General features: G+C 45.0%; 1 protein-coding gene across 1 annotated transcript; it reads left to right on the forward strand.

The window, feature by feature from the left end:
- The first annotated feature begins 71 nt into the window (after nt 1–71).
- On the forward strand, nt 72–18129 carry URB2 (URB2 ribosome biogenesis homolog). The gene is made up of 9 exons (XM_035322362.1): nt 72–240; nt 1383–1559; nt 3116–6500; nt 8158–8318; nt 9610–9720; nt 10557–10799; nt 11554–11644; nt 13304–13443; nt 17416–18129. The coding sequence occupies exons 1-9, from the start codon at nt 115–117 to the stop codon at nt 17611–17613; spliced, it is 4632 nt and encodes a 1543-aa protein (XP_035178253.1). The 5' UTR covers nt 72–114; the 3' UTR covers nt 17614–18129.
- The last annotated feature ends 3119 nt before the right edge of the window (nt 18130–21248 follow it).

Raw genomic sequence — 21248 nt, forward strand, 5'->3', positions numbered from 1 at the left:
GGGGGGGGGCAGCCAGCCGCCGGGACGGGCCGGGGGGCGCCGGGGAGGGACCGCGAGGGACGGGGGAGGAGGGAGGGAGGGAGGGAGTGCGAGGAAGCGGTGCCGGGCGGCGAAATGGCGGCCGTGTACTCCGGCGTGCACCTGAAGCTGAAGAGCGCCCAGACGCCGTGGGGGGACAAGGTGAAGCTCGCCCGCTTCGCCTGGGTGTCGCAGCAGTGCTTCCTTCCCAACAAGGAGCAGGTAGGCGCCCCTCTCGTGGAAAGGGAGAAGGGCGTGTGGCTGCCGGGGCCGCCTCGTGGCGCGCAGCTGCCCGCCGAAGGGTTTTGGCCCCGGCTGGGAGCGCACACGCAGCCCTGATGGCGAGCTGAGGGCAGCTCTTGGTCCTGGGGCTGTGCGAAGAAATGGCACGGCCTGGTTTTATCGGGGGGCTTCGGCAGAAAGGTTTGTGCGAGGGCAGGGGGAAATAGTCCCTCTGACAGAGGGCAGCACGTGTGCGGCGCCTCGTGGCTCAAAGGGAAGCCGCTTCCTTCAGAGCTGCCGCGGGCAGCCTTTAGGAGAGCTGGGTGCGACCCTCCGCAGCCTGCTGCTGCTGGGTCCGAGCTGGGGAGCACGGGGGGAGAGCTGACCACAGCTAGGCGTGTGCTTCCAGCAGCTCCAAGCCTCCAGACATCTCCCCTCAAGTCCCCGGTTTTCAGCCTGAAGTGTTTCCCTGAGTGAGGGCTGTCTTGTGCTGCTCCTCCGGCCCAGTGGTGTGGTGGGAACCAGGGTTTGCACCGTCTGCTGTCAGTGCTTGGAATTCCTGTCGCTTAAATTACTTAAAACATTAAATGTAGCCGCACACAATGTTTTGAAATCAACAATATAAATTAGTAGGCTTTAACTTTTTCCAGTTTGCACATTCAAATTCCTAGGCCTGAACTTCTGTGTGGTAAATTTGAACCTGCCCAAAGGAAGAGAGGAGAGGCATACCAAGCGTCAGGAAGCACAGATCGTCTCAGATTTCTTTAAGGCTTCCTCCAACCTGAGCCCTTCAATGATTCTGTTCTATGATTTCAAGTGTTTGATTCAAAAGATTACCCTTGCTCGTTAATAACAACTTCCAGATTTATAGCCTCTGCTGAAGCTGATGAAAGGGCATTAGGATGTCAGCTCCTGAAAGCTGTCTTGTGAACGTTCAGGGGAGCACAGGGCCCACGCTGGATTAAGAGTTAAAAGTTTTAGGAATTTAGGCCTTGACTGAAGCCTTCAGAAGTGAAGTCTTCTGCTTGCTCAGAGCCTGTTCTGCTCAGATATAAAGCAGTTCTCAGGGCCCAAGTGCTGTAGTTGTGAAGAGGTACTACTTCTGACATGTTTCACTTTTTTTTCTTCCCTTATGTTAACAGGTATTACTTGATTGGGTAAGCCATACATTGGTTTCACACTACAATAAGAAGCTTGATCTGGAGGATGAAGTTGTTGAGAAGCTCTGGGCGTATCTAGACGATGTTATCCATAGTAGAAGACTACAGAATCTGTTAAAGAGTGGGAAGACGATCAGTCTCAGTTTTTCAATTGCACAGGTAACTAAAACTGTGGGTATTTTGTAATATATTGAATAGCAGTGCCCGTCTTCTACAATATGTGACCACTCCTTGCAGTGTAGGGTGTTGCATGAAACAAATAATAATAAACGTGATGGTTTTTAGAACCTCTACTACAAACTCTCCTATTTCTGTCCTGCAATACAGTTTGTGTTTGTGCAGAACTAAGACTCAAAATGGCAGAGCATTCTAATAGTAACCTCCAAGTTAATCTGCCCCTTCTCCAAACTGTCTGAGAAGGAACAGGTTTAAGTATTTCAGTAGGTAAGTAAAGGCTCAATTACTTATGTTATTATTGTATATTACTTACTGTTTATATTACCATTCTGCCTGGGATCTTAGGTGAGATTTTTCCCTGAATGTGAGGCTCATCAGTGTGTCTGGCATGAGTACTTATGCACAGTGACGTGCTCTTCAGCAGGCTCTGTCTAGGAACTTGCAACTTCTTATGATGACTCTGAATGAGCTGCCCTTTTGATTTCCCCTTCTCCTCTGAGTTAAAACACCTCTCACCCCAGCAGACCAACTTCCTGCACTGCCACATGCACATCTTTGCTTCTCTGAGCTATCTCTGCATGTGAATGGGAGGTCAAAAGGGGCTTTAACCCACAGTCATTCATACACGTCTTACACATGTTGTGTTTCTGGCATGGTTCTCCCCAGTTTCTGTTCATTTGAAGAACCCCACATGAATCTGGGTAGATGTTATTGTGCCGTACTGGAAATAAGGGTCACATTCCCAGATGAAAGGCTGGCTGTGAAGCAGGAGTCTTTTTTTTGTCTTGTTTGTCTCACAGCTTTCCCATTTAAAGTATTATGGTGCTCACTGAGTTAAACCAATTTAGTAGTGGCATCAAATTATTATTGATCTTAATCATATCAGTATTTTAGTCTCAGATGAAAATGGATGGAGGAGACTTCAGATACAATGAAACTTTGTTCAGAAACGAACCACGTATTTTATTCAGCTTCATGGTTACAGAGATGATAGAACTAGTTCAATTAAACATTTTATTTTAGATCTGTGAATCTCTCAAAGAAGAGAGAGGACACTCCTTCAGTTCCCAGGTATCAGTACAGGAAACTTTGGGTTTTATTAGAAGGTAACTGTGATACTTAGTCATAGACATGCTTACTTACGGTAGACTTCTTGGATCAAAGGTTCTAAGTTTTATGTTTGTTTTAATTTTTTTGGAACACTATTTGGAGGACTTAGCAAGAAGGGAGGGAATTTTCCCTCTCCTCCCTTTCTTCAGGATTAATTATTAGGATCAAATATGCCCAGTCTATGCTGTTGTTGGTAATGATCATACTGAATGAGGGGCTCTCCATACATCCTGTGTTGCAGACAAATGAGGGGGGACAGAGCAATTTCTAGTCTGAGATCTGCTGGGCCTCTCATATTGTGGAGGCTGTTAGTAGGTCCCTGTTCCTTCCTTGTTGCAGCCAGAGCTCCCAGAAGATGACATCGGTTCGTTATGATGAGCTTTGTCTTCGTGTACAAAAGTGACTTTTTTTTTTCTTTCAACCTTCAGGTCATAAATGAAAGGTTATCCGAGGCCTGTTCCCAAAAAACGCAGCAAAACATTGGCTCAGTGCTGAGTTGCTCCAGTGGCATCCTTTCTACTCCCTCGCTCTCCATCATTTACACAGCAAAGTGTGAGCTCTTGGTCGATCTCCTCAGCAAGCTCGCTCAGCTGGCATGTCAGCAGCTGGCTTCTGATGATGCTGTGGGCTCCCAGTTGTTCAGCATCCTCCACCTCACCTTTGCTCAGTACCTCCTGATCCAGAGGCAGCAAACCAACCCAAATCGAGTGTTTGGGCAAGTGACCAGTCACTTGCTGCAACCATGCCTGCTCCTGAGGCACCTGCTGACCGTGAGGAGCTGGACGCAGGCAGATGACAACCATGTGCGTCAGCACTTAAGCAGGGAAATCCGAAATCAAGTAGAAACGCTGCTGCGGGCTGGGTTATTCCAGCCTGAGCTCTTCTCATCCTACAAAGAGGAGCTGCTGCCAGAACAGGAATTCCAGGAGAAGAAGAAAGGAGCTCTGAAAAGCGTCTTGGTGCCAGTAAACACCGTGCAGACCAAGCTGGCCAGTGGCTTTTGTGAACCTGCCATCCATGGAGCAGTTGTGGCTGGTTCGGTGTCCCTGCTGTATAAGCTCTTTCTGGACTCGTACTGCAAAGCAGAAAACCACCTTGTGTGTTTCCACATGCTCAGCAGGCTTTATGGCTGCCTCAGGCTCTCCGGCCTACAGCAAGGAGCGAGGGAGGACGCGCTGACCCCTGCAGACTGGAGCACAGAGCTCCTTGCTTTGGAACAGCTGCTGAGCTTGGTGCTGGGCAGCGATATCTATAACGTTGCCAGTGACCGCATCCGGCACAAGGAGGTGCAGTTTGGGTTTTACCGCAAGCTGGCACAGATGTTGCTGAGTCACTCCCAAGCTTCCATCGCTGCTTGGTTCAGGTGTCTGAAGCTCTTGATATCGTTAAACCACCTCATAATAGAGCCAGACCTGGTTGACTTGGTGGCCTCTGCTTGGGTGGATGCAAAGGTCGCTGAGCTACGTACGAAGAAGCCCCAGGAGGCTCTCCTCAACGCCGTGTTTCAGACATACTCCAAGCTGCGGCAGTTTCCACGGCTCTTTGAAGAGGTGCTGACAGTCATCTGCTGGCCAGCTGTCGATGAACTGAGGCTGCCTGTCCTGTCTGCTGGCCTGACAGTAAAGCTTCGCGAGTGCCTCCTTGAGCTGCCGCCCAACCAGATTCTGGACATTGTGTGTCTCCTAGTGGAGAAGTGTCAGATCCTTGTTCCTGCTGTTGAAGGGTCTGCCGACATGGCCTTGAAGCTGATGTCAGTGAGCTCGGTGCTGCATGCTTTTCTGTTCAACATGGGGAGCCTAGATGATGTCACTCCTGCCCCTGTGGTCCTACGCACTCAGAGCCTGCTGGCCAAGATGCAGGAGGGAGTAATTCAGCCTCTGATAGAGCTGCTGCAGGCTCCTGGGAGAGAGGAAGAAGAGCCAGAACTTTGGCTAAGAAAGGCTAGCGACTCTGCTCTCCTCCTCATTTACACTTGGATTGAGGTAGACACTTTGTTTGGTATTAGCTGCACCAAATATGTGTCTCCATCAGCTGAAAATGCCAGTGTTGCTGCTACATCTGCTGCAAAGCCCTGGGACATTTCTGCTTTCTTTCCTGGTGTGGAAGAGCAGTGTTGGGAGAGAGTCGTGGAACTTGCGAGTAGTTTTGCCTCCACTGGTAAATACTGCTTAGAACTGCTCGTGCTTCAGAAAATGAAGATGATTTTAATGCAGGCTCAGGGTGATGCACAGGCTTTGCAGCATGCTGCAGCTTTCGTCCTGGAAGCTGGGGGAGCCACGATGAACAGGGGAGAGCCTGAACCATGGGATGGAGATATCAGCGCAATAAATGAGCTTGCTTACCCCACAGCACACTGGCACCTCGTCATCTCCAACCTGACTATCCTGTTGCCATATATTTCCCTGAAAGATGTACAGTACATTGCAGATGTGCTTCTGGAGGCGTTAGTATTGACCAGAGCTCAGGAAGCTGCTGCAGACCAGGAGCCTTCCATCAGCATTGGAAAGATCTGTCTCAGTTTCATGCACAGTCCCTTTCTCCCAGAAATGAAGGTTCTGCATTGTGCCGTTCTGACCAGCCTTATTCATCAGTTCACTCGGGTGCTGCCCTCTGCTGCTAGGGATTCAGTAGATCTGCCACTTCAGCAGCTGTCTGCAGGTAGTATCTCGTGGCACGAAGAAATCCTGGCTCCTTCCAAACCGGTTGATGCGGTGGAAGCTCCACCAGGAAACAAACAGCCAAAGGATGAGCTCAGTTTGGCGTGGAAAACCCTGGAGAAAGTTGCCCAGTGTATCTTACAGTTAGCAAAAAATGGTTCCCCTGTCATCCTGAAGGAAAGCCAGCTAGAGAGCTGCCTGGGTTTGCTAGAAATTACTTCTCTTCTGAAACTAGACAGCCTTCTTCCCTCTGACTGTAACCGGTGTTTCCTGGTGCTGCTGTCCCTGGTAGCCAATACCAGGGCCAGCGTCTCCTGCAGCAAGCTGCTGTCGCTGAAGTTTTTACGTACCTGCTTCCACCTCCTGAGGTGCCTGCAAGCTGGCAGGAATGCCAACTCTGTTTTTAAGGTTTTTCATGCCAGCGATGTTCTTGAAGCCATCATAACCTCCCAGCTTACAGCTAGCAAATTCTTCACTGATACTTTGACCGATCCTGTTTGGGCAGAGTATCTCCAGGAAGTCCAAGCCTCTTTGGAGCACTTTCTTCAGATGATTGTTGAAAGAAGGCAAAGTGTGAGGCTTAACTTGGAAAAATTCATGTCTTTCCTGGTGAGCTGCAAGCCAGGTGTTGGTGGGGCCAAAAGCAAATGCTGTAAAAACTGGAATCCTGCAGCTGAACAATTACTGCTCGTGTCATTCACCACTCTGTGCCGTGTCCTCACATTCTACCTTCAGCAGCAGCCAGAAAAGAAGCTGCAGTCTACAGACATACTGTCTGCTTTGCTGGAGCCAGTGGTCCAGCAGATGGGAAGAACTGTTGAACATGGTCTTCAGAGTAACACCCAAAACCAGCCGTTGCCTGTAGCGTTTATACCATCTGTCACAACTCTTCTCAAGGCAGATCTGAGCCGCGCTGTCAAAAAAGACTGGCAGAAGAATCCCGAGGAGCCCAGCGGGTTTTTGGAGCCATCCCGTGTTAAACTGTACCAAAAGTTTTACTCTCAGATACTGAGAGAGCTGCCCTCTGCAGGAGGTCACTTGCACTTCCTTCAGTCTGCGTTGCAGTTCTTGACAGTCTTCTGCTCCGTGCCGGAGCTGTGCCCTGAGAAAGAAACTGCAGTCACTGTTGTTTTCGCTATAAACAAGCTTCTCGCTGGTATGAAAACTCCCTTTCTTCACTTCCTTTCCTAGTTTTGCAGGGTAGAATCAAGTTAAAAAACACGCAAAATACACAGCTTTTAAAAATTCTGTATCTATTTACTGGTGTTAAAGCAGTAAGCTATCTTTTTTTTTTTTTTAATACATAACCAGAAAATTTTCAAGGAGGCAATGTTGTGGTACCTGGGCCACAGCAGCCATCTAATCTGGTAAGGATCTTCTAGATGTTGTACACGTTTGTGACTTCTGCATCTTACAGTTCTTTATTGCATGTTGCACTAAAGAGGATAACTTTTGCTTATTTTAGAAATCTTCAAATGGTACTGGCTTAGTGGCTGAAGTGCCTGGCTTTTCAGGTTGCTGAACACCCATAATTCTGATAGTATCCAGGGGAGTTTGGCAAATCAGACCTTTTATCCCCATCAAATAAAGAGCCAGGGCTCGAAATGGTAGGAAAAGCCATTCTTGATAGTTGTGAGATCTAACGGCTCCTCTGCGTTGTCTTGTTCAGAATGCAAGATGAACTAAATGCTGCCAGTGAGGTACAGCAGTGGAGTACCATTCTCTTTGACTTCTCTGAACAATTGGAATTTGTCTAACAATGCTAGCATGCTCTGGTACAGTGGTCTTCCAGCTTTTTGGTTGTGCACATCTGTCAGTAAAAACAGAAGATAATTTTGAGCATGCACCCACAATGTGTATTTAAGTCATATGCATGTGCCACTGTACTTACATATTACGTACATTGTAAAACACGCAAAAAGAGAAGTTAAATAAGCTTGAGAGAAAGATGGAATCAACACTACTTTAAAGTTTATTCATTATTGGAACAACCTGTATTTTCGTCTTTGTCTCTTGCCTGTGTTTTGATGGTTCAGTACAGAGCACTGCCAGGGCAGGGATTTCACACCCAGACTAGGGACCATGAGGAGGCATCAATTGCTGTAATTATTCTGCTGACTTCTCTCTTTTTTTGTGCTGACTTCTCTCTCTCATCCTGTGCCTAACTTTACTGAAGATTGGTAAAGTGTTCTAGCCTGGAGAGATAATTAATCACTGTAAAAGCTATAAGAAGTTTTAATAAATGTGTAAAGCATTAAGTAAGTTGAGCTACAGATTCCTGGTGAAGAAGGCTTTTTCAGCATCAACACAAATCCAGCTGATAACTTGTAGAACTGAGAAACCTTCACAATAGGCTAAGATGTAAGCTAGTCCAGGACTGCCTATGTATTAATAATTCAGTAAGTAGGGAGGATGAATGTAATCATTTGAGAACTAAACTTTGTCCACTTAATGCCTTTGATATGTGATGGTGCTCTCTGGCTAACACTTGTAATAAAGCCTTGTAGCTTGTGTGGCCCGTTTCCTTGGCTTGTGCACAAGCTTTGTTGCAGCATTTCCGTGCTGCTGAGGGCTTTTTATTGGTGTGATGACTGCTCTGTAAACTCCAGGGTAGTTAATTCTTAAGAACAGTAATGCATTGCACTAGTGTGTGTGTGTGTGTGTGAAGGGAATTCATGGGGTTCTCTGTGCCTTCAAGTGGTGAAAAGGGACTCGCAGAGTTGTTTAAAGGTTTGGTTTGCTCTCTTTTTACCTGTGGACATCCCTGTCTTGGGGAATTGGTTGAGCCATGCCTATGTCTCTTAAATTTGCAGGTCCTGCGATCACAATCCAGGTGATTAAAAACATAGAGCCAGAACTGACGGAGGTGCTTGTCCAGCTGCTGGGAAGCTGCTCTGCTGAGGAGTTTTATGCCATAATGAGGCTGGTGCTTCAGGGACTTGAGATGAAGACCATTTGGCAACAGAAGGCTAAAGTAAGGAATGAGCTCGGTTTATTGTCAAGTTCTTTCTTCAGTTTTCTCGAACTTGAAAAAATGTGTTAGCTGAATGACATCTGCTTAAATATTTTTTCCTCTTTGTGCTTTATGGTTGGGTCAAGTTAATTTACATGGTTAAGGGCATGGTAACTGTCTTGTGTAGTGTTCTGGACATAAACTGAGAGGTGGAAAGGTCATGGAAATTTCCTGGAAGATCTTTCCATCTAGTTTAAGAACTCAACAGCCTTAATTCCTTGTATTGTCAACAGAAATCGTTAAATGTTATATGATGTTATATGCAATTCTGAATTTTGTTCTACTTGCTGATCAGAGCTCTTGCACAGCAGACACTGGCAGTCAGTGCGGTTAACCACTGTTTGTCTATGGCTCTTCTTAACAGCGCTAAAGGCATGCCATTCTTAAATATGCTAGCATTTTAAAGTAAAACCAAAACTGTATCCATGCTTTCAGCATTTGTCTCTGTAATGACTTTAACTTCGTAATAACGAGATACAGCTCAGTAGCTTTTTAAATACTATGCCTTTCTCCAGAGAAGCTCAAGCAGCAGTGGTAACACGTGGAACACTTGAGGTTAAAAAGCCAGCTGCTCCCTTCATAGAAGGCCCAGTGACTTGGGATCAAAACTGGGATTAAACTCGGGGGTTTATCTGACTCAGTCTTATTTGTCAGAAATAGACATGAATATGCCACGTTGATTCTTGATACCTTTTTTTGAAAGTGTATCTGGAATTCCTGTATATGCCTCTAAATCCAGCCACCATAAGCATTGGAATATGCACGCATGCACTCTAGGGTTGATATACACTGATAGGACCTATTTGTTTTGGCTTGTAGTATGTTTCTTTAATCGGTCTGGCTTAACAGTCAGAATTATTTTTTAAACAAAACCAAATCCACCTTGCTGCTAAATGCAGCATTCTTAGTGTACCTGTATCCCTATACTCCCCCTGCTTCCCTCTCTTATGTAGTGGCAGTTAAAAAAGGCTTTCCTTTCTTAAAAATCACTTCAAACGTTTTTGTACAGTAAGTTGACTTTAAAATAAATGTAGTAGCAGTACATTTGGGCCAGTGCTGCTCAGCACACCGAATTTCATTGAGCTGCTGATTACATCACCATTTCTAAAGAGATGTGTTGGTAGGAGGACTTTCATGCATCAAGGCTCTGGTAATGCTCAAAACTGTCACTGCCCTTGAAAGGGCTCTTTTGTACTTGAGAGGAGCCAGTGCGTCTTGTACCTGTGACTGATTGTCAATCTGCTTTCTGCAGGAAGTATTGTCAGCTATTATGCTAATCAAATTGGTGCTCAGCTGCCCATTAAGTGGAGACAAAGAGAAAGCTTTCTGGTTTGCCAGCCCGCAGATAATCACAGCTTTAGCTGTAAGTATCTATTTATTGTAACTTCATTACCTATCCCTTTTATTTGTTGGAGTCTGTAGTGATTGCATCTGTAACACGCACAGAGGAATACTGGAGCAAAACAACTGTGAATGCTAGACAAACCCGTATCAGATTCACTGGCACTGTCTTGTGTAGATCTTTCCTCCTTCTTGAAGTGACTCTCCCCCTGTGGGTGCAATGTGTAGGTCAGACGTTTCTTATCAGTAATTTTCTGGGGCTGAACTGTGTAATCTGGAGCTTGGGAGAGGCTTGTTAGGCTGCAGATATGTCTCCGTCTCCTGTCCTCCTTCCTGTCCAAAAGAGAAGGAAACCCTGAACCTAATTGGCAGTAACCAAATCCAGGTTTTGTGTCCTTGATTGTGCAGCATACAAACCTAGTGATGTAGGTTTTTCTTCTATCCTGGTGATGGCGTCTCTAGACCAGGATTTGTTAGATGTTGGCTCTGCAGCACCAGGAAATTGAGCTTGTAATTTCTGCCCTTTTTGTTGGATTTGCATGCTTGGGCAAGAGAGAACTGGGCTGGTGCTCTCATGCGAGGAGGTGCAGAGAGGTGCGGGTTGCTGTAGCCTTCCCACCTTGTGAGGGGACTGGGGAACACTTACAGTTCCACACTTGGAGCAGTGCCTGCTTGAAATGCATCATGTGCATCCTCTGCCCCGAGTGTAGTTATAGCATAACTGCTGAAGTGAAGGAGTCTTCCTGCAGTCCAGCTTGCACCAATCTTGTCCTGTTAAGTCAGAGCATTATGGTCTCTGGTGTTTGAATGCTTGCAACAGGTGGCTATTGGACTCCTTTGTTTCCTGTCCTTGTGTAGATGCAAACCAAAGAGGCCTGCCAGGACCAGTCACTGACTGCCACCATACTTGTGCCTATTCTGGAGACTGCAGCAGCTCTGCTAAGACAAGGCGAAGGGGTTCTCTTGAATCCGCATCACGTTGCATTGGCATTCAACATTCTCCTCACCGTCCCTCTGGATCATCTGAAGACAGAAGACTATGGCAGCGTCTTTCTGGGAGTCCATGAAGTGCTGTTCTCTGTCGTGCAGTGTCATCCGAAGGTATATCTCCGGGGTGGTAGGAGAAGGGGAAAAAGGTCAAAAGAACCCAGACAGAAGCTGGTGATGACAAACTTTTAAAGAGTGGTTTTGATATTATTTGCCCTTGTCGTATGTAAGTGCTTTGTACAGCTTGTCCTTTAAAAGCTTCAAAGTCACATCATGTCAGTTGCGCTCCTCCTTAGTTTTATGCCTGCTTTGTTAGTTTTTGGCAGCAGATTGCTTATAAACCTGATGCTAGATTAAAATAAAACATCCCATACAGTTTGACTTCTGGAAGCAAAAATGGCTTAGGGTCCAGCAAATTGGTCTCACGGGAGATCATGATTCTGCAGGCCTTTGAAAACGGGGCTTAGGCATGTTAGAAGTTGGTGACCTTCAGACTTTGTACCATCTGGATGTTCTTGTCAGCCTGCTGGCATGGGAAAGTGAAGGCATGCCAGAACTTGCACAGGGTCAGGGCTGCTCGTGCAAAGAAGAGGCAGATAGGGGTGGAAGCAAAAAGGAAACGTGACATTTACTTGTTATTTATATTTGAATACACTCAGGAATGTAGCCTTCTTCCAGGATTCTCGTATGCTAGATTCTGTACAGATGCAGAATGAAAAGATAGTCTTTGCTCCTGACACCTGTATAAGCTTTATAGTTTCCTTCACAGGAATTGATTTTCCCCTGACTATGGGGTAGTGTACATCTGCCCTCTCCACTGCCTTTACTACATAAGCTCAGGTGTTTTTTTTATTTCACGTCTTTGCAGGTGATGTTGAAAGCTGCACCATCTTTTCTGAACAGTTTTCATCGCCTGGTTGCTTCTGTCATGCATGAAGGACGTCAGAGAGGAGACAGAGGTACCGTATCTTTTCAATATTCACACTGTACATACACATAATAATTTTGTGTGTTCTGCAAGAGGAGTTGCAGAAAAAGGCAGTCTGACACCAAAAGGAAAGTCCTTGAAACCTAGCTGTGGCATGGAAACCATTAGTCCCAAATGTACATGTCCTGCATGTAAATTTGAGGATGAGCTTTTTAGCATCTTGGACTTACAAAGATAACCGGGGTTCCTTTGGAACTGCATCCAGACAGTACTTCTGGGGGAGTAAGGTATTCTTTGCTAACTGGCTGGCAGGTGGTCAGGAACCAGTTAGGCTTGCTGTGTCCAATTTCAGCTCTATCAACTTCTGCTCCTGAAAGTGGTGTAGACATTTATAGCAGGGTGTCTCTGAACTGTGCTGATACATGCTAGCACACCTGAGTGATAGCCCCAAATGGGTCTTGCTGAATGGAGCTTCTGGAGCTTCTTGAGACTGAAACCATTCACTACAGACCTGAATATTCACTAGTCTATGCTAAGCATAAAGCCAAGACATTACATGTCTTAAGTATATATTGGGATTAGGTGATATATTTGTGTGGTCAAGGATTTCAAGTTATTGGCTTAAGTATCTCAAAACAAAAAGGGGGGGGAGGGGAAAGAAAGGACTCTGGAAGTTATTAAAGAATTTGCAGTGGCTTTAGAGCATGAATGTTAAAGTAGCTAAGTGAAAGATGTTCAAAGTAATTTATTTTTGTGCTGGTCTGGATACAAATACCCTGTCATTATCAGTGCTAATGTTTTGAAACAACTTGACTCAATGGCCTGCAACTGATTGTGTCCCAGCTCTTTACTGATGCGTCCTACAACTTACCCCATGTTTGGTTTTATCTCAGCTGATGTGTGTTGCCCACAACTGTGGGCAAATGTAAATGTATATATGTGTCATGGGAGACATATTAACAATAGCTGAGAGGTAAAAGAGAAAGTATGCTAAATTGGTACCAAATTGAGCATTTGCTCTCTGCTGTAGTGTGTTTATGCAAGACAATGGTCACAGAAAACGTATTGCTATGTGGCATCCTCAAATTTAAAAACCCTTTATCATTGTAGAATTGTTTTATTTGCATAAAAGATAACATGAAAGTGACTTTTAGATTTCCCTTCATGTTTAAGTTGGTTCTCCTCATTCACTGCTTACTGGAAGAGTGAATTCCTAAGTCATCTCTCCAGTCTTGCTTTAAACATCTCCAGTGATGTGGCTTCTACTCTTGTACTTACTTACTCATAGTAAACGTCATTAGAAAGCTTTTTCACTATGCTGTTTCTAAGAGATGTCTTCTGATTTTCTGTCAGGTAGAGAATATGACTTTCCAGTTTCCTTGGTTTCACCTCCACAGGGCTAGCTGCCGATTTCAATTCTTCAGCATATCTAACAAATACTTCTAGCTTTGCAGTGTGTGTGAAGTTGGAATTAGTGTGCTCTTACAAACTACCCATTGTAAGAGATGTTTATGGTGTGTTGTGAGGGTGGGAGGGGGACTCTCAGCTGTGGCTTGATAAGAAAAGAAGATAAAAAGGATAAGCTGACGTTGGTTTCATGTAGTTACAGAATCGTGGAAGATTGTCTAGTATTTTTTTAGTAGTATTTTTAAGCCTCAAATACCAGACTGCAACTTGCTTTCTGTTTTAGGCAACACAGATGACTTCGAAGTTATACTGAAGTGTGCACACCTAGTGGAACGGATGTATAATCACATTGCTGCAAAAACAGAGGAATTCACTGTGTTTTCTGCTTTCATGGTGGCTGAGTACGTGACCGAATTGCAGAAGGTAATATATTCTCATCTCTTTTGAAAGTGCCGTAGTATTGGCATGTGCCTCTTGGGGATACAGTTTTGATCCAAATTCCTGAGAATCTATCTTACCCAGCTCCTAAAAACTTTATAAAGGGGTGGGCAGTGAGTTGGTTTTTTTTGTGTGTGTGTTAGGTAAAACAATGCAATACCTATTTACAGAACTGTTCTGCTTTTCTGCTGTGTTTTGAGTCTTCTTTTTTTCTTCATATAGTAGTTCAGTTTCTTCTCCCAGGTAGTGTCAGTTGTCCAGGCTTGATGTCTGTTAGAGCCCCATCTAGGCAAAGTAGTGAAGGAAAATCCTTCATGAAACTATCTTTTAATCTGAGTTAAATGAATGAGTGAAAGGAAAAAAGTTATCAAGCTGGGGAATTGTTAGCTCTTCAGTAATTCTCCTCCTACACCAAAGGTATCATTAGTATCCTTACTGAAGACAGCTATTCCTGCTATTACTGATGCCAGAGCCTGTCAGTAGCTTCTCACATCCAGACTTAAATTCAAGTAGTCATTCTCTCCAACCTAATGGTTTAAATTTCATAAGGATTTGAATGCTGCCTGCATTGTCAGTACCTGCAAACTGATTATCTGTGGCTCAGGCCTGGACATGGGCCAAAAATATTCAATGTAGTCTTCTTTAGGCCTTCCACAAAAAATGTCCTAACCGGTTCTATGTTTCTAAGAGATTATGTTAAGCAGTGTAAATAATCATGAAGACTGTTATGAGGCTTAAACTCAGCTGCCTTCTCTGTTGCCTGCCTGGCTTTTTTTCAGAGGTTTAGGAGTAGAACAATAGGGTACGTCAGTTATTTAGTGTTCCTGGTAAGTTAGACTAGCATAGTTCAGTTGGAGGGGACCTACAAAACAGGGTCCGACTGCCTGACCACTTCAGGTCTAACCAAAAGTTAAAGCATGTTATTAAGGGCAATACCTAATGCCTCTTGAAAATTGGCAGGCGTGGGGCATCAGCCACTCACTAAAAAGCTTGCTCCAGTATAAAGCCTGTTCCTAACATCTAGTCTGAACCTCACCTACCTCTGAAAGTTGGTTTTGCCATAAAACAAAATGCGGTCAAAGGACCCGCACAGGAGATCCAGTTTTTAAGAATAAAATAGCAAATATGTGCCATCAGGTCCCAGTGGATGTGGTCAATAAGTAACAGCTGTCTTCACCAACTAACAGCAAACAAACACAATCTTTCTTAGGTGCTGTGTGTTTTTGGAGAATGCATATTCCAAGTTACAGTCTGATTGTAAGTCCTCTCTGTCAAGTGACCTGGAAGGAGAATGATTTCAAATGGGGCCCTGAACAGCCACAAGCCTATGTTCCAGTGCCATAGTATACATAGTAGTCCAGCAAAGCTAGGAGTAAATAAGACTACCGCTGCTCTATTTAATTTGTTGAACTTCTCTGAAGTCTGTTGATCACTGAATATAGAGCCTTTCCTCAAATGGGGCCTGATTTGAATTGTCAAAATGAGCTTTTGAGTTAAGTTGACTTTTTCAAGTTAAAAGGAGACTTATTCAGTGTTAAGACTGAGTACAGAGTCTCACGAGATTTTAGGAAAATTTTGTGTAATGCTTTCACTGATAAATGGAAAGTGATGGATGATAGCTGAAACCGCAGACAGGTAATGTATGCATGGAGCATTTGAGCGTGGAAAGGTGAATTTGTGTAGTGAGCCATGAGAAGCTGTAACAAAGGGGTGTTTTCTGTCTCTGACAGAATAGATGGATCACAAGTAGGTGGTGATTTATTTCACCATTAGGCTGGTGAGAGTTGGTGGGTATCAGAGGAAAGGGAGGACTCAGCGTGCTGGTCCTGAAGGGGCATGTACATATCATACATATCTTTTATGTTGCTCTGCAGATAGAGAGAAAAACTAACCATTAATTTCATCCAAGTCCAGATCAGTGGATTTCTGCCTATGGTCCAAAGACCTTGGGTGCCTGTGAAAGGTCACATGAGAAAAACATGCTGTTGATAAATTTAAATCTTCATGCAGGCATCTGCACACTCACTGGAACCCTTTTTAAGGGTCTGCAGACAAAAACCAATGAAAGCCATTGGCCTAAACAGTTATTTGCTCCTAAGGTAGTTGTGTAATAGTTCCCTCAGTGCGTCTTTTTCATACCAGGAAATAAATATACTTGTGAATTGTTTTGTGATAACCTAGAAAGATTTCTTGCTGAAGTGGGTGGCATCTCCGGCTTCTTTCATACTCTTGACAGCGCGCTTCCCTTGTTGTGTATGAGCTGTTGCTTGATTCAGCAATAGTGAAATACCTCTTCACACACTTAATGTCGCACATCAAGAGCTCTGTAATGCTTGACAAATTGGTTGTGCTAACTATATAGACCATAAAACACTTAGAAGCATAATTAAGTGCCAGCTAGTAGTGGCAGCTGTTTAAATCTTTGCTTTTGCTTCCCATAGTGCTATTGGAGGGTGTTTATAGGAAACTGCACTGCAAAGCAAAAATGGCCCAAATAAGGCATGGGTGCAGGCTGGTTTGTAATGTGAGGGATGTAATTCCATTAACTGTAGCTCTGCGGTATCTGCTTGTCCCAAGTGGGCCATCTAATCCATATCGCCAATAGCTGTGCGTTTCCCTCTCCTTATTCCCTGCAATCCCTTCTCTGCTCTGTGGAGGGAGAAGCAAGCCCAGTGCATTCGCTGGGAGCTGTGGTGCTCAGCTGTTCTGTTACTTTAGTGCATGGCAGGGAGAAATAGCATCTTTTAGAAACCCTTCTAATAGATCAGCTGACAAACTTTGGGACAAGCAAACTCTTCAGGGTCACAGATCAAAAGAAAGGCTTATGTGCTTTAATGCCTGTTATATGTTCTTCCAAGCCATGTTAGCAGCCCTAATAAAATATATTATCTCTTTTGTGTTTAGGGCAGAAAGAGAGCAGGAGCTTGTCACAGTGATTAGGAGTGCACTTCATTAAGGGAAAGTTTATTAGTTGCCTCAGGAAGAAAGAACTCTGAATTTTAATGTCAGCCTTTTATGTAATTTTCATCAGGCCTGGAGTGCAGAGGCTTAGGTCTGGAGGCATAAAGCTAATTTTGGGATTCAGCAAAGATAAGATGTGGTTCTGCAGCAAAAATAATGTGATTATGCCGGAGGCCAGCACTGCCTAAGGCAGTGAAGCATTTAGCAAGTGATTTGTGTGCACAGGACAAATTCCAATTTACGTGGAGCACCAGAGGACTCCAGGGTTGTCCTGGCTGTAGTGGCCTGGTTAACTAGCCTGGTTCGTGGCTGGTTAGCAGGCTGTGGGGTTGGGCAGGGGTAATAGCAGGAGCAGGGCACTGAGTCAGGGGTCTTTGCTTGTATTCCCAGTTCTGCCGTCAATTTTCTGCGTGACTTCAGGTGAGGTACTCCATTTCCAATGTTAGCTCAAGGAAATGCACATCTCGTGAGCTTTTAGAGAGCCCCTTTTATTAAAGCTTATACGTTCAAATCCTCAGATACAAATTGTTAGATAAATATCAAGTCGTTAAGTGACTGATTACCCAGTGTGAACAAAAGACTAGCTTAAAGTCGGTTCTTGTTTGAAACTGGGATTTTAGAGCATACAGCTAACCAGATGTACAGAATCTATAGAAATGTGTAATGCAGGGCAAATATTTTAGTTACAGTTTTCCTGCTGAGGACTTTTTATCTGATTCCAAAGATGATCAGTGTCTTTGTCTCTGCAGCAGTGTGTGTAGTAGCGCTCATACGCATTTTATTGCAAGGAGCGTGCTTGTTCTGCAAAATGTATTTGCAAAAATCAGGAAAATGTTACACAAGATGACATGCTGGATTTTACCTATTAGACTGTTCCAGGTGGTCTGATGCATTGAATAACACTTTGTCAGCACTTTTAATGTACACTGGCCATGGAAAGGGTGTTTTCATGCTTTTTTTGTCTTCAAGTTTAATGCAGTTTTGTTCTTCTTGTAGGTGACTTTGCACCCAGCTGTGAAGAAACATCTCACAGAGGGGATATATCACATCCTTGACCTTTGCATTGAACGGGACATCAAGTTCTTAAATGCGTCGCTACCAGCAGGTGTAAGGGAGGTCTTTAAGGATCTGTACAATGATTACAACCGCTACCACAAAGCAAAAAAACAGGGGGAGGAAAAATATACAGCGTGATGAATTCTGCCTGGTGCTGCATGGTCAGTTGCAAGTTGATCCAGCAGTGCTCAGAAGACCCTCAGTTCTGTTTGCTTTGGGGTGACTAGTGAGATCAAATCTGAAGAAGGTCCTTTAAACACAGGTTGCATTTTTCTCTATATAGCCAACCTTCATAATGGGGAAAAGGGGATCGGGGAGGGGAGGGAGGATTGTCCTGCTCCGTGCCACGAATGACAGAACTGCTGCACCTGTGCAGCCCCCGAGCGAACCTGCTGGGAGCTCACTGCAGTCTTGGCAGCAGATGTTGGGTTTCAGGATTTGGCATATCATGGTGCTTTCTGTGGAAGCAATAGCCTAGCGTAAAGGCCTCTGAGGGTTATAACTCACACAGTAAGCAGAATTAAAGCAGTTAGATGCATATTTTTATATGGTGTTACTTCACATTTGTTACCGAGGAACTTTGTGACCATCACACAGCTGTGTGGTAGGCTACTGCTGCAATACTGTGGAAATACAGTAAAAAAAATTTGAAAACTTTTATATTTTTACTTGGTTGTTTTTGCTGCTGAGTCTAACCCTAAGCAACCTGATCTGACCTATTGAGTTTCCTTCCTGACTGACTTACCTTGTGATCCTCCTGATAATCAAAAAGACTGATTACTTAAAGCTCTGGTCGATTTACCATCATTAAGCAATTACACTTAGTTATCTGAGCTCTGGTAGCTCTCACTGTGCATTTTTAGCCTGTGGTAAATGCTGGGTACCAAGGCCTATCCGAGACATCTTTGGTCTAAGCCAAGCCTTGTTGCTTTCCTTTCACTCTAGGTTAAGAGCAAGCCCTGGACTTACTGCAACCCAGCTGACAGTAATAAGCTGTGGTAAATTAACCACCCTTGAGCCTGTAGGAAGCTTTATCAAATAACTGCCTTTCATTAGCCAAACTAATGGAGTTTATTGTGTTGAGAATGGTGGAGACTGAAGATCCAAACTTTTTCGTAAGTGGTGAAACAGTCCTCACATGTGCAGACAGTAGCTAGGCCTCATTATTCTCACATGATTATCTGCTTTACAGTATAGGTAGAGGAAGACTGGAATGTACTGTGCTGGGCTGGAATTAACCTTCTTCATAGCAGCTCTTTTGGTGGTGGCCTTTGCATTTGTGGTTAAAAGTTGGTAACATGCCAGTGTTCCAGCTGTTACTGAATAGTCTTTGCACAGCATCCAGGCTTTTTCTCCAAGCTTCTTGTTGGGGACATGAGGAGTGCCATCACCAGTCCAGAGGATGAAGTTTGGCTGCCACAGGAGTCTCCACATGGCAAAGATGGAGAAAGCGAGCAGGGCTGTGGGGCATTTGGACCTGGGTGCCTGACGTCATGAAGCCTTGGTGCTCCTCCTGGTTTGCCTGCTGGCTGCAGCCCTGGCTGGATGCTTCTGGCACATCACAAACCTCACTTGGACCCTGGCTGCAAAGCAGGGGCAGGGCCCCGGCAGGTGGCCACCTTGGGTGGCTCCAAGCAGTGCCTGGGGCAGCTTCCTGGTGCCTGCCACTGTTGGCTTGTCCTGTGCCACTTCTGTATTTTATTTCAAAGCTGAAACTTTGCTGTGGCTCAGAACTGGAAGAGGAGTTCGTGCTGCATCGAGCCCCCAGGGCTGTGGGACAGTGAAGTACCTGGTTGGTTTCGGAAGGGAAATGTGCGTGAGCTGGGTGCAGCTAAGTGGGCACAGGGGGAGGAGGGCTGTGTGCTGAAGGGAAGGCTGCTGATACACTAGTAAAAGGAGGGTTACGGACAGTGGGAGAGGATCTGGAAAGAGGAGTGAAAAAGCTAGGTTTAAAGCGTGGGAGGAAGGAAGTGAGGTAGCAGCTCTGGCTTGTAAGTGTCAGGGCTCCCCCGATGTAGCCATATGGTTGCAAGCCACACACGCAGCTCAAAAGCTCCGGAGTGTAGACCACAGTGTAAATAACGTCTTACTCATCACTTTACGAGAGGTGAAGTGCTGGTATCAATTTTATTTCATCAGTATTAACTCCTTCATTTTTCTCAGTTTTAACTTGGCTTGGAAATGAAAACGTGTAAGTGCCTTTCGTGGCCAGCAGTGGTGGAAGTAACAAACTCTTGCTATAAAAAGGACGTGGAGCTTGAATGAATGCGAAATGGAAACCCTGCCACAAATAAACCTTTATTTCAAGCGTGCTATGCAGCCGCTGCTTATCCCCTCAGCCCTCTCCCTTCTCCAGACAAACCATCCCAATTCTCAAGCACAAAGCCGCGTTTCAGCGTGGAAGCTACCAAGGGGTTAAAAATAAGGCTGCATTTCACTTGCTAATCCTAGGTCTTTGTCCAAGAGCTGCTCTGGGCCTTTTAGCTAGCATAAATTAAATCACTGGCATAGGACCACCTGCTGAGAAAGCAGGCTTTGTTTTCCCCAGCGCCTTCCCGCCGGGCGGCAGCGCTCCTCTTCTGTCACACGATGGAGCCATCCTGCAGGGGTGCGGGGGCAGCTCAGCAGCTCCTGCCTTTGGGGTCCTCTTTCTGCCAGGCCGGGTTAGCTGCGAGCTCGGAGCACCAGGTGGGTAGGGGGCTTGGCAGAAGCCCTGTCTCACGACTAAGGGATGGGATCGTCACCTGCCTCCCAGCTGAGCTTCGGCTGCGTGGTCCTTAGGGGCTTTTGGGACTTCATCTTGGCCAGACCTCCAGCTGGTGACGCAGTGCATCCCTTCCGAGGGCTTCTCTCTGTGCTACCATGCAGGCAGAAATGCCTCACGTAGGTATCGCTCACAGTCTGAGGTTTTCAGGGTCCTGATGGCTGTGCCTGTGACTCAGGTGGGCTAGTTTTATTTAGGACTGTGCAGCACCTTAACCTGGCTCCCCTATGCCCAAGCCAGCTCAGGTATGAAGTAAGAGACAGGATGGGTGAGAGAAACCCTCACGACTGGCAGTCATCACATCGGTTTTCTTTATTTTTTTACTTTTTACATAGCTGCTGTGAAAATCAGTAGGCTTTTCCACTTATCTGAGGGTGGGGCTTGATACTTAATTAATCTTGGTTTATAGGATAGAAATACCCCAAAAGATGATAGTGCAAATGGTTTATTTTGCTCGTTTACAAAGAAGGTATTTTTCCCGTTCTTACCTGTTGGGAGGAGACAATGTACTGAGTACTTTGCTTTGAGTTTGAAATGGATCCAGTAATTTCAGGTTTGTTTTTCTTCTTGCTGTGGGTCTGTGGCTTGGATAAGAGACATCTCTTTCCAAAGCTTCGCTTTTGGGTTAAAGCAAAATAGCACAAGCAAAGGAGGACTTTGAGAGATTCCCGTATCATTGTTACTGAACCAATAAATGTCTGTAGTGATAATAGCTGGAGTGGGACTGAATAGGCTTTTGTGTTTTACTGACTTGTGAGGACGCTTGCCTTGAGGTGCAGTAATTGCTTTTCTACTCGAAGTAGATTTTAGCCATTCAGATGTGGAACTGCATTTGTGTTTTAAGCAGTGTTTGCAAGAGTGGAAAAATGATTTTTAAAAAAAATATTTTCATCAAAATGACTTCTTAATAATAAGCATAGAAGTGCCATTGCATCACTTTTTGGAGGGGCTGTTTCACCGCTGTAGGGTGATTAGTGAGGTGTTCTGCAAATGGTTAAAGTTCCCAAAA

The sequence above is a fragment of the Oxyura jamaicensis genome, chromosome 3, assembly GCF_011077185.1.
Source record: "Oxyura jamaicensis isolate SHBP4307 breed ruddy duck chromosome 3, BPBGC_Ojam_1.0, whole genome shotgun sequence".
Classification (NCBI taxonomy): Eukaryota; Metazoa; Chordata; class Aves; order Anseriformes; family Anatidae; genus Oxyura; species Oxyura jamaicensis.

Coding starts and splice junctions, on each gene's coding strand:
- URB2 (XM_035322362.1), top strand. CDS start 115: ATGGCGGCCGTGTACTCCGGCGTGCACCTGAAGCTGAAGAGCGCCCAG. Junction 1,560..3,115: donor TCAGTTTTTCAATTGCACAG/GTAACTAAAACT, acceptor TTCAACCTTCAG/GTCATAAATGAAAGGTTATC. Junction 11,645..13,303: donor ACGTCAGAGAGGAGACAGAG/GTACCGTATCTT, acceptor TTTCTGTTTTAG/GCAACACAGATGACTTCGAA.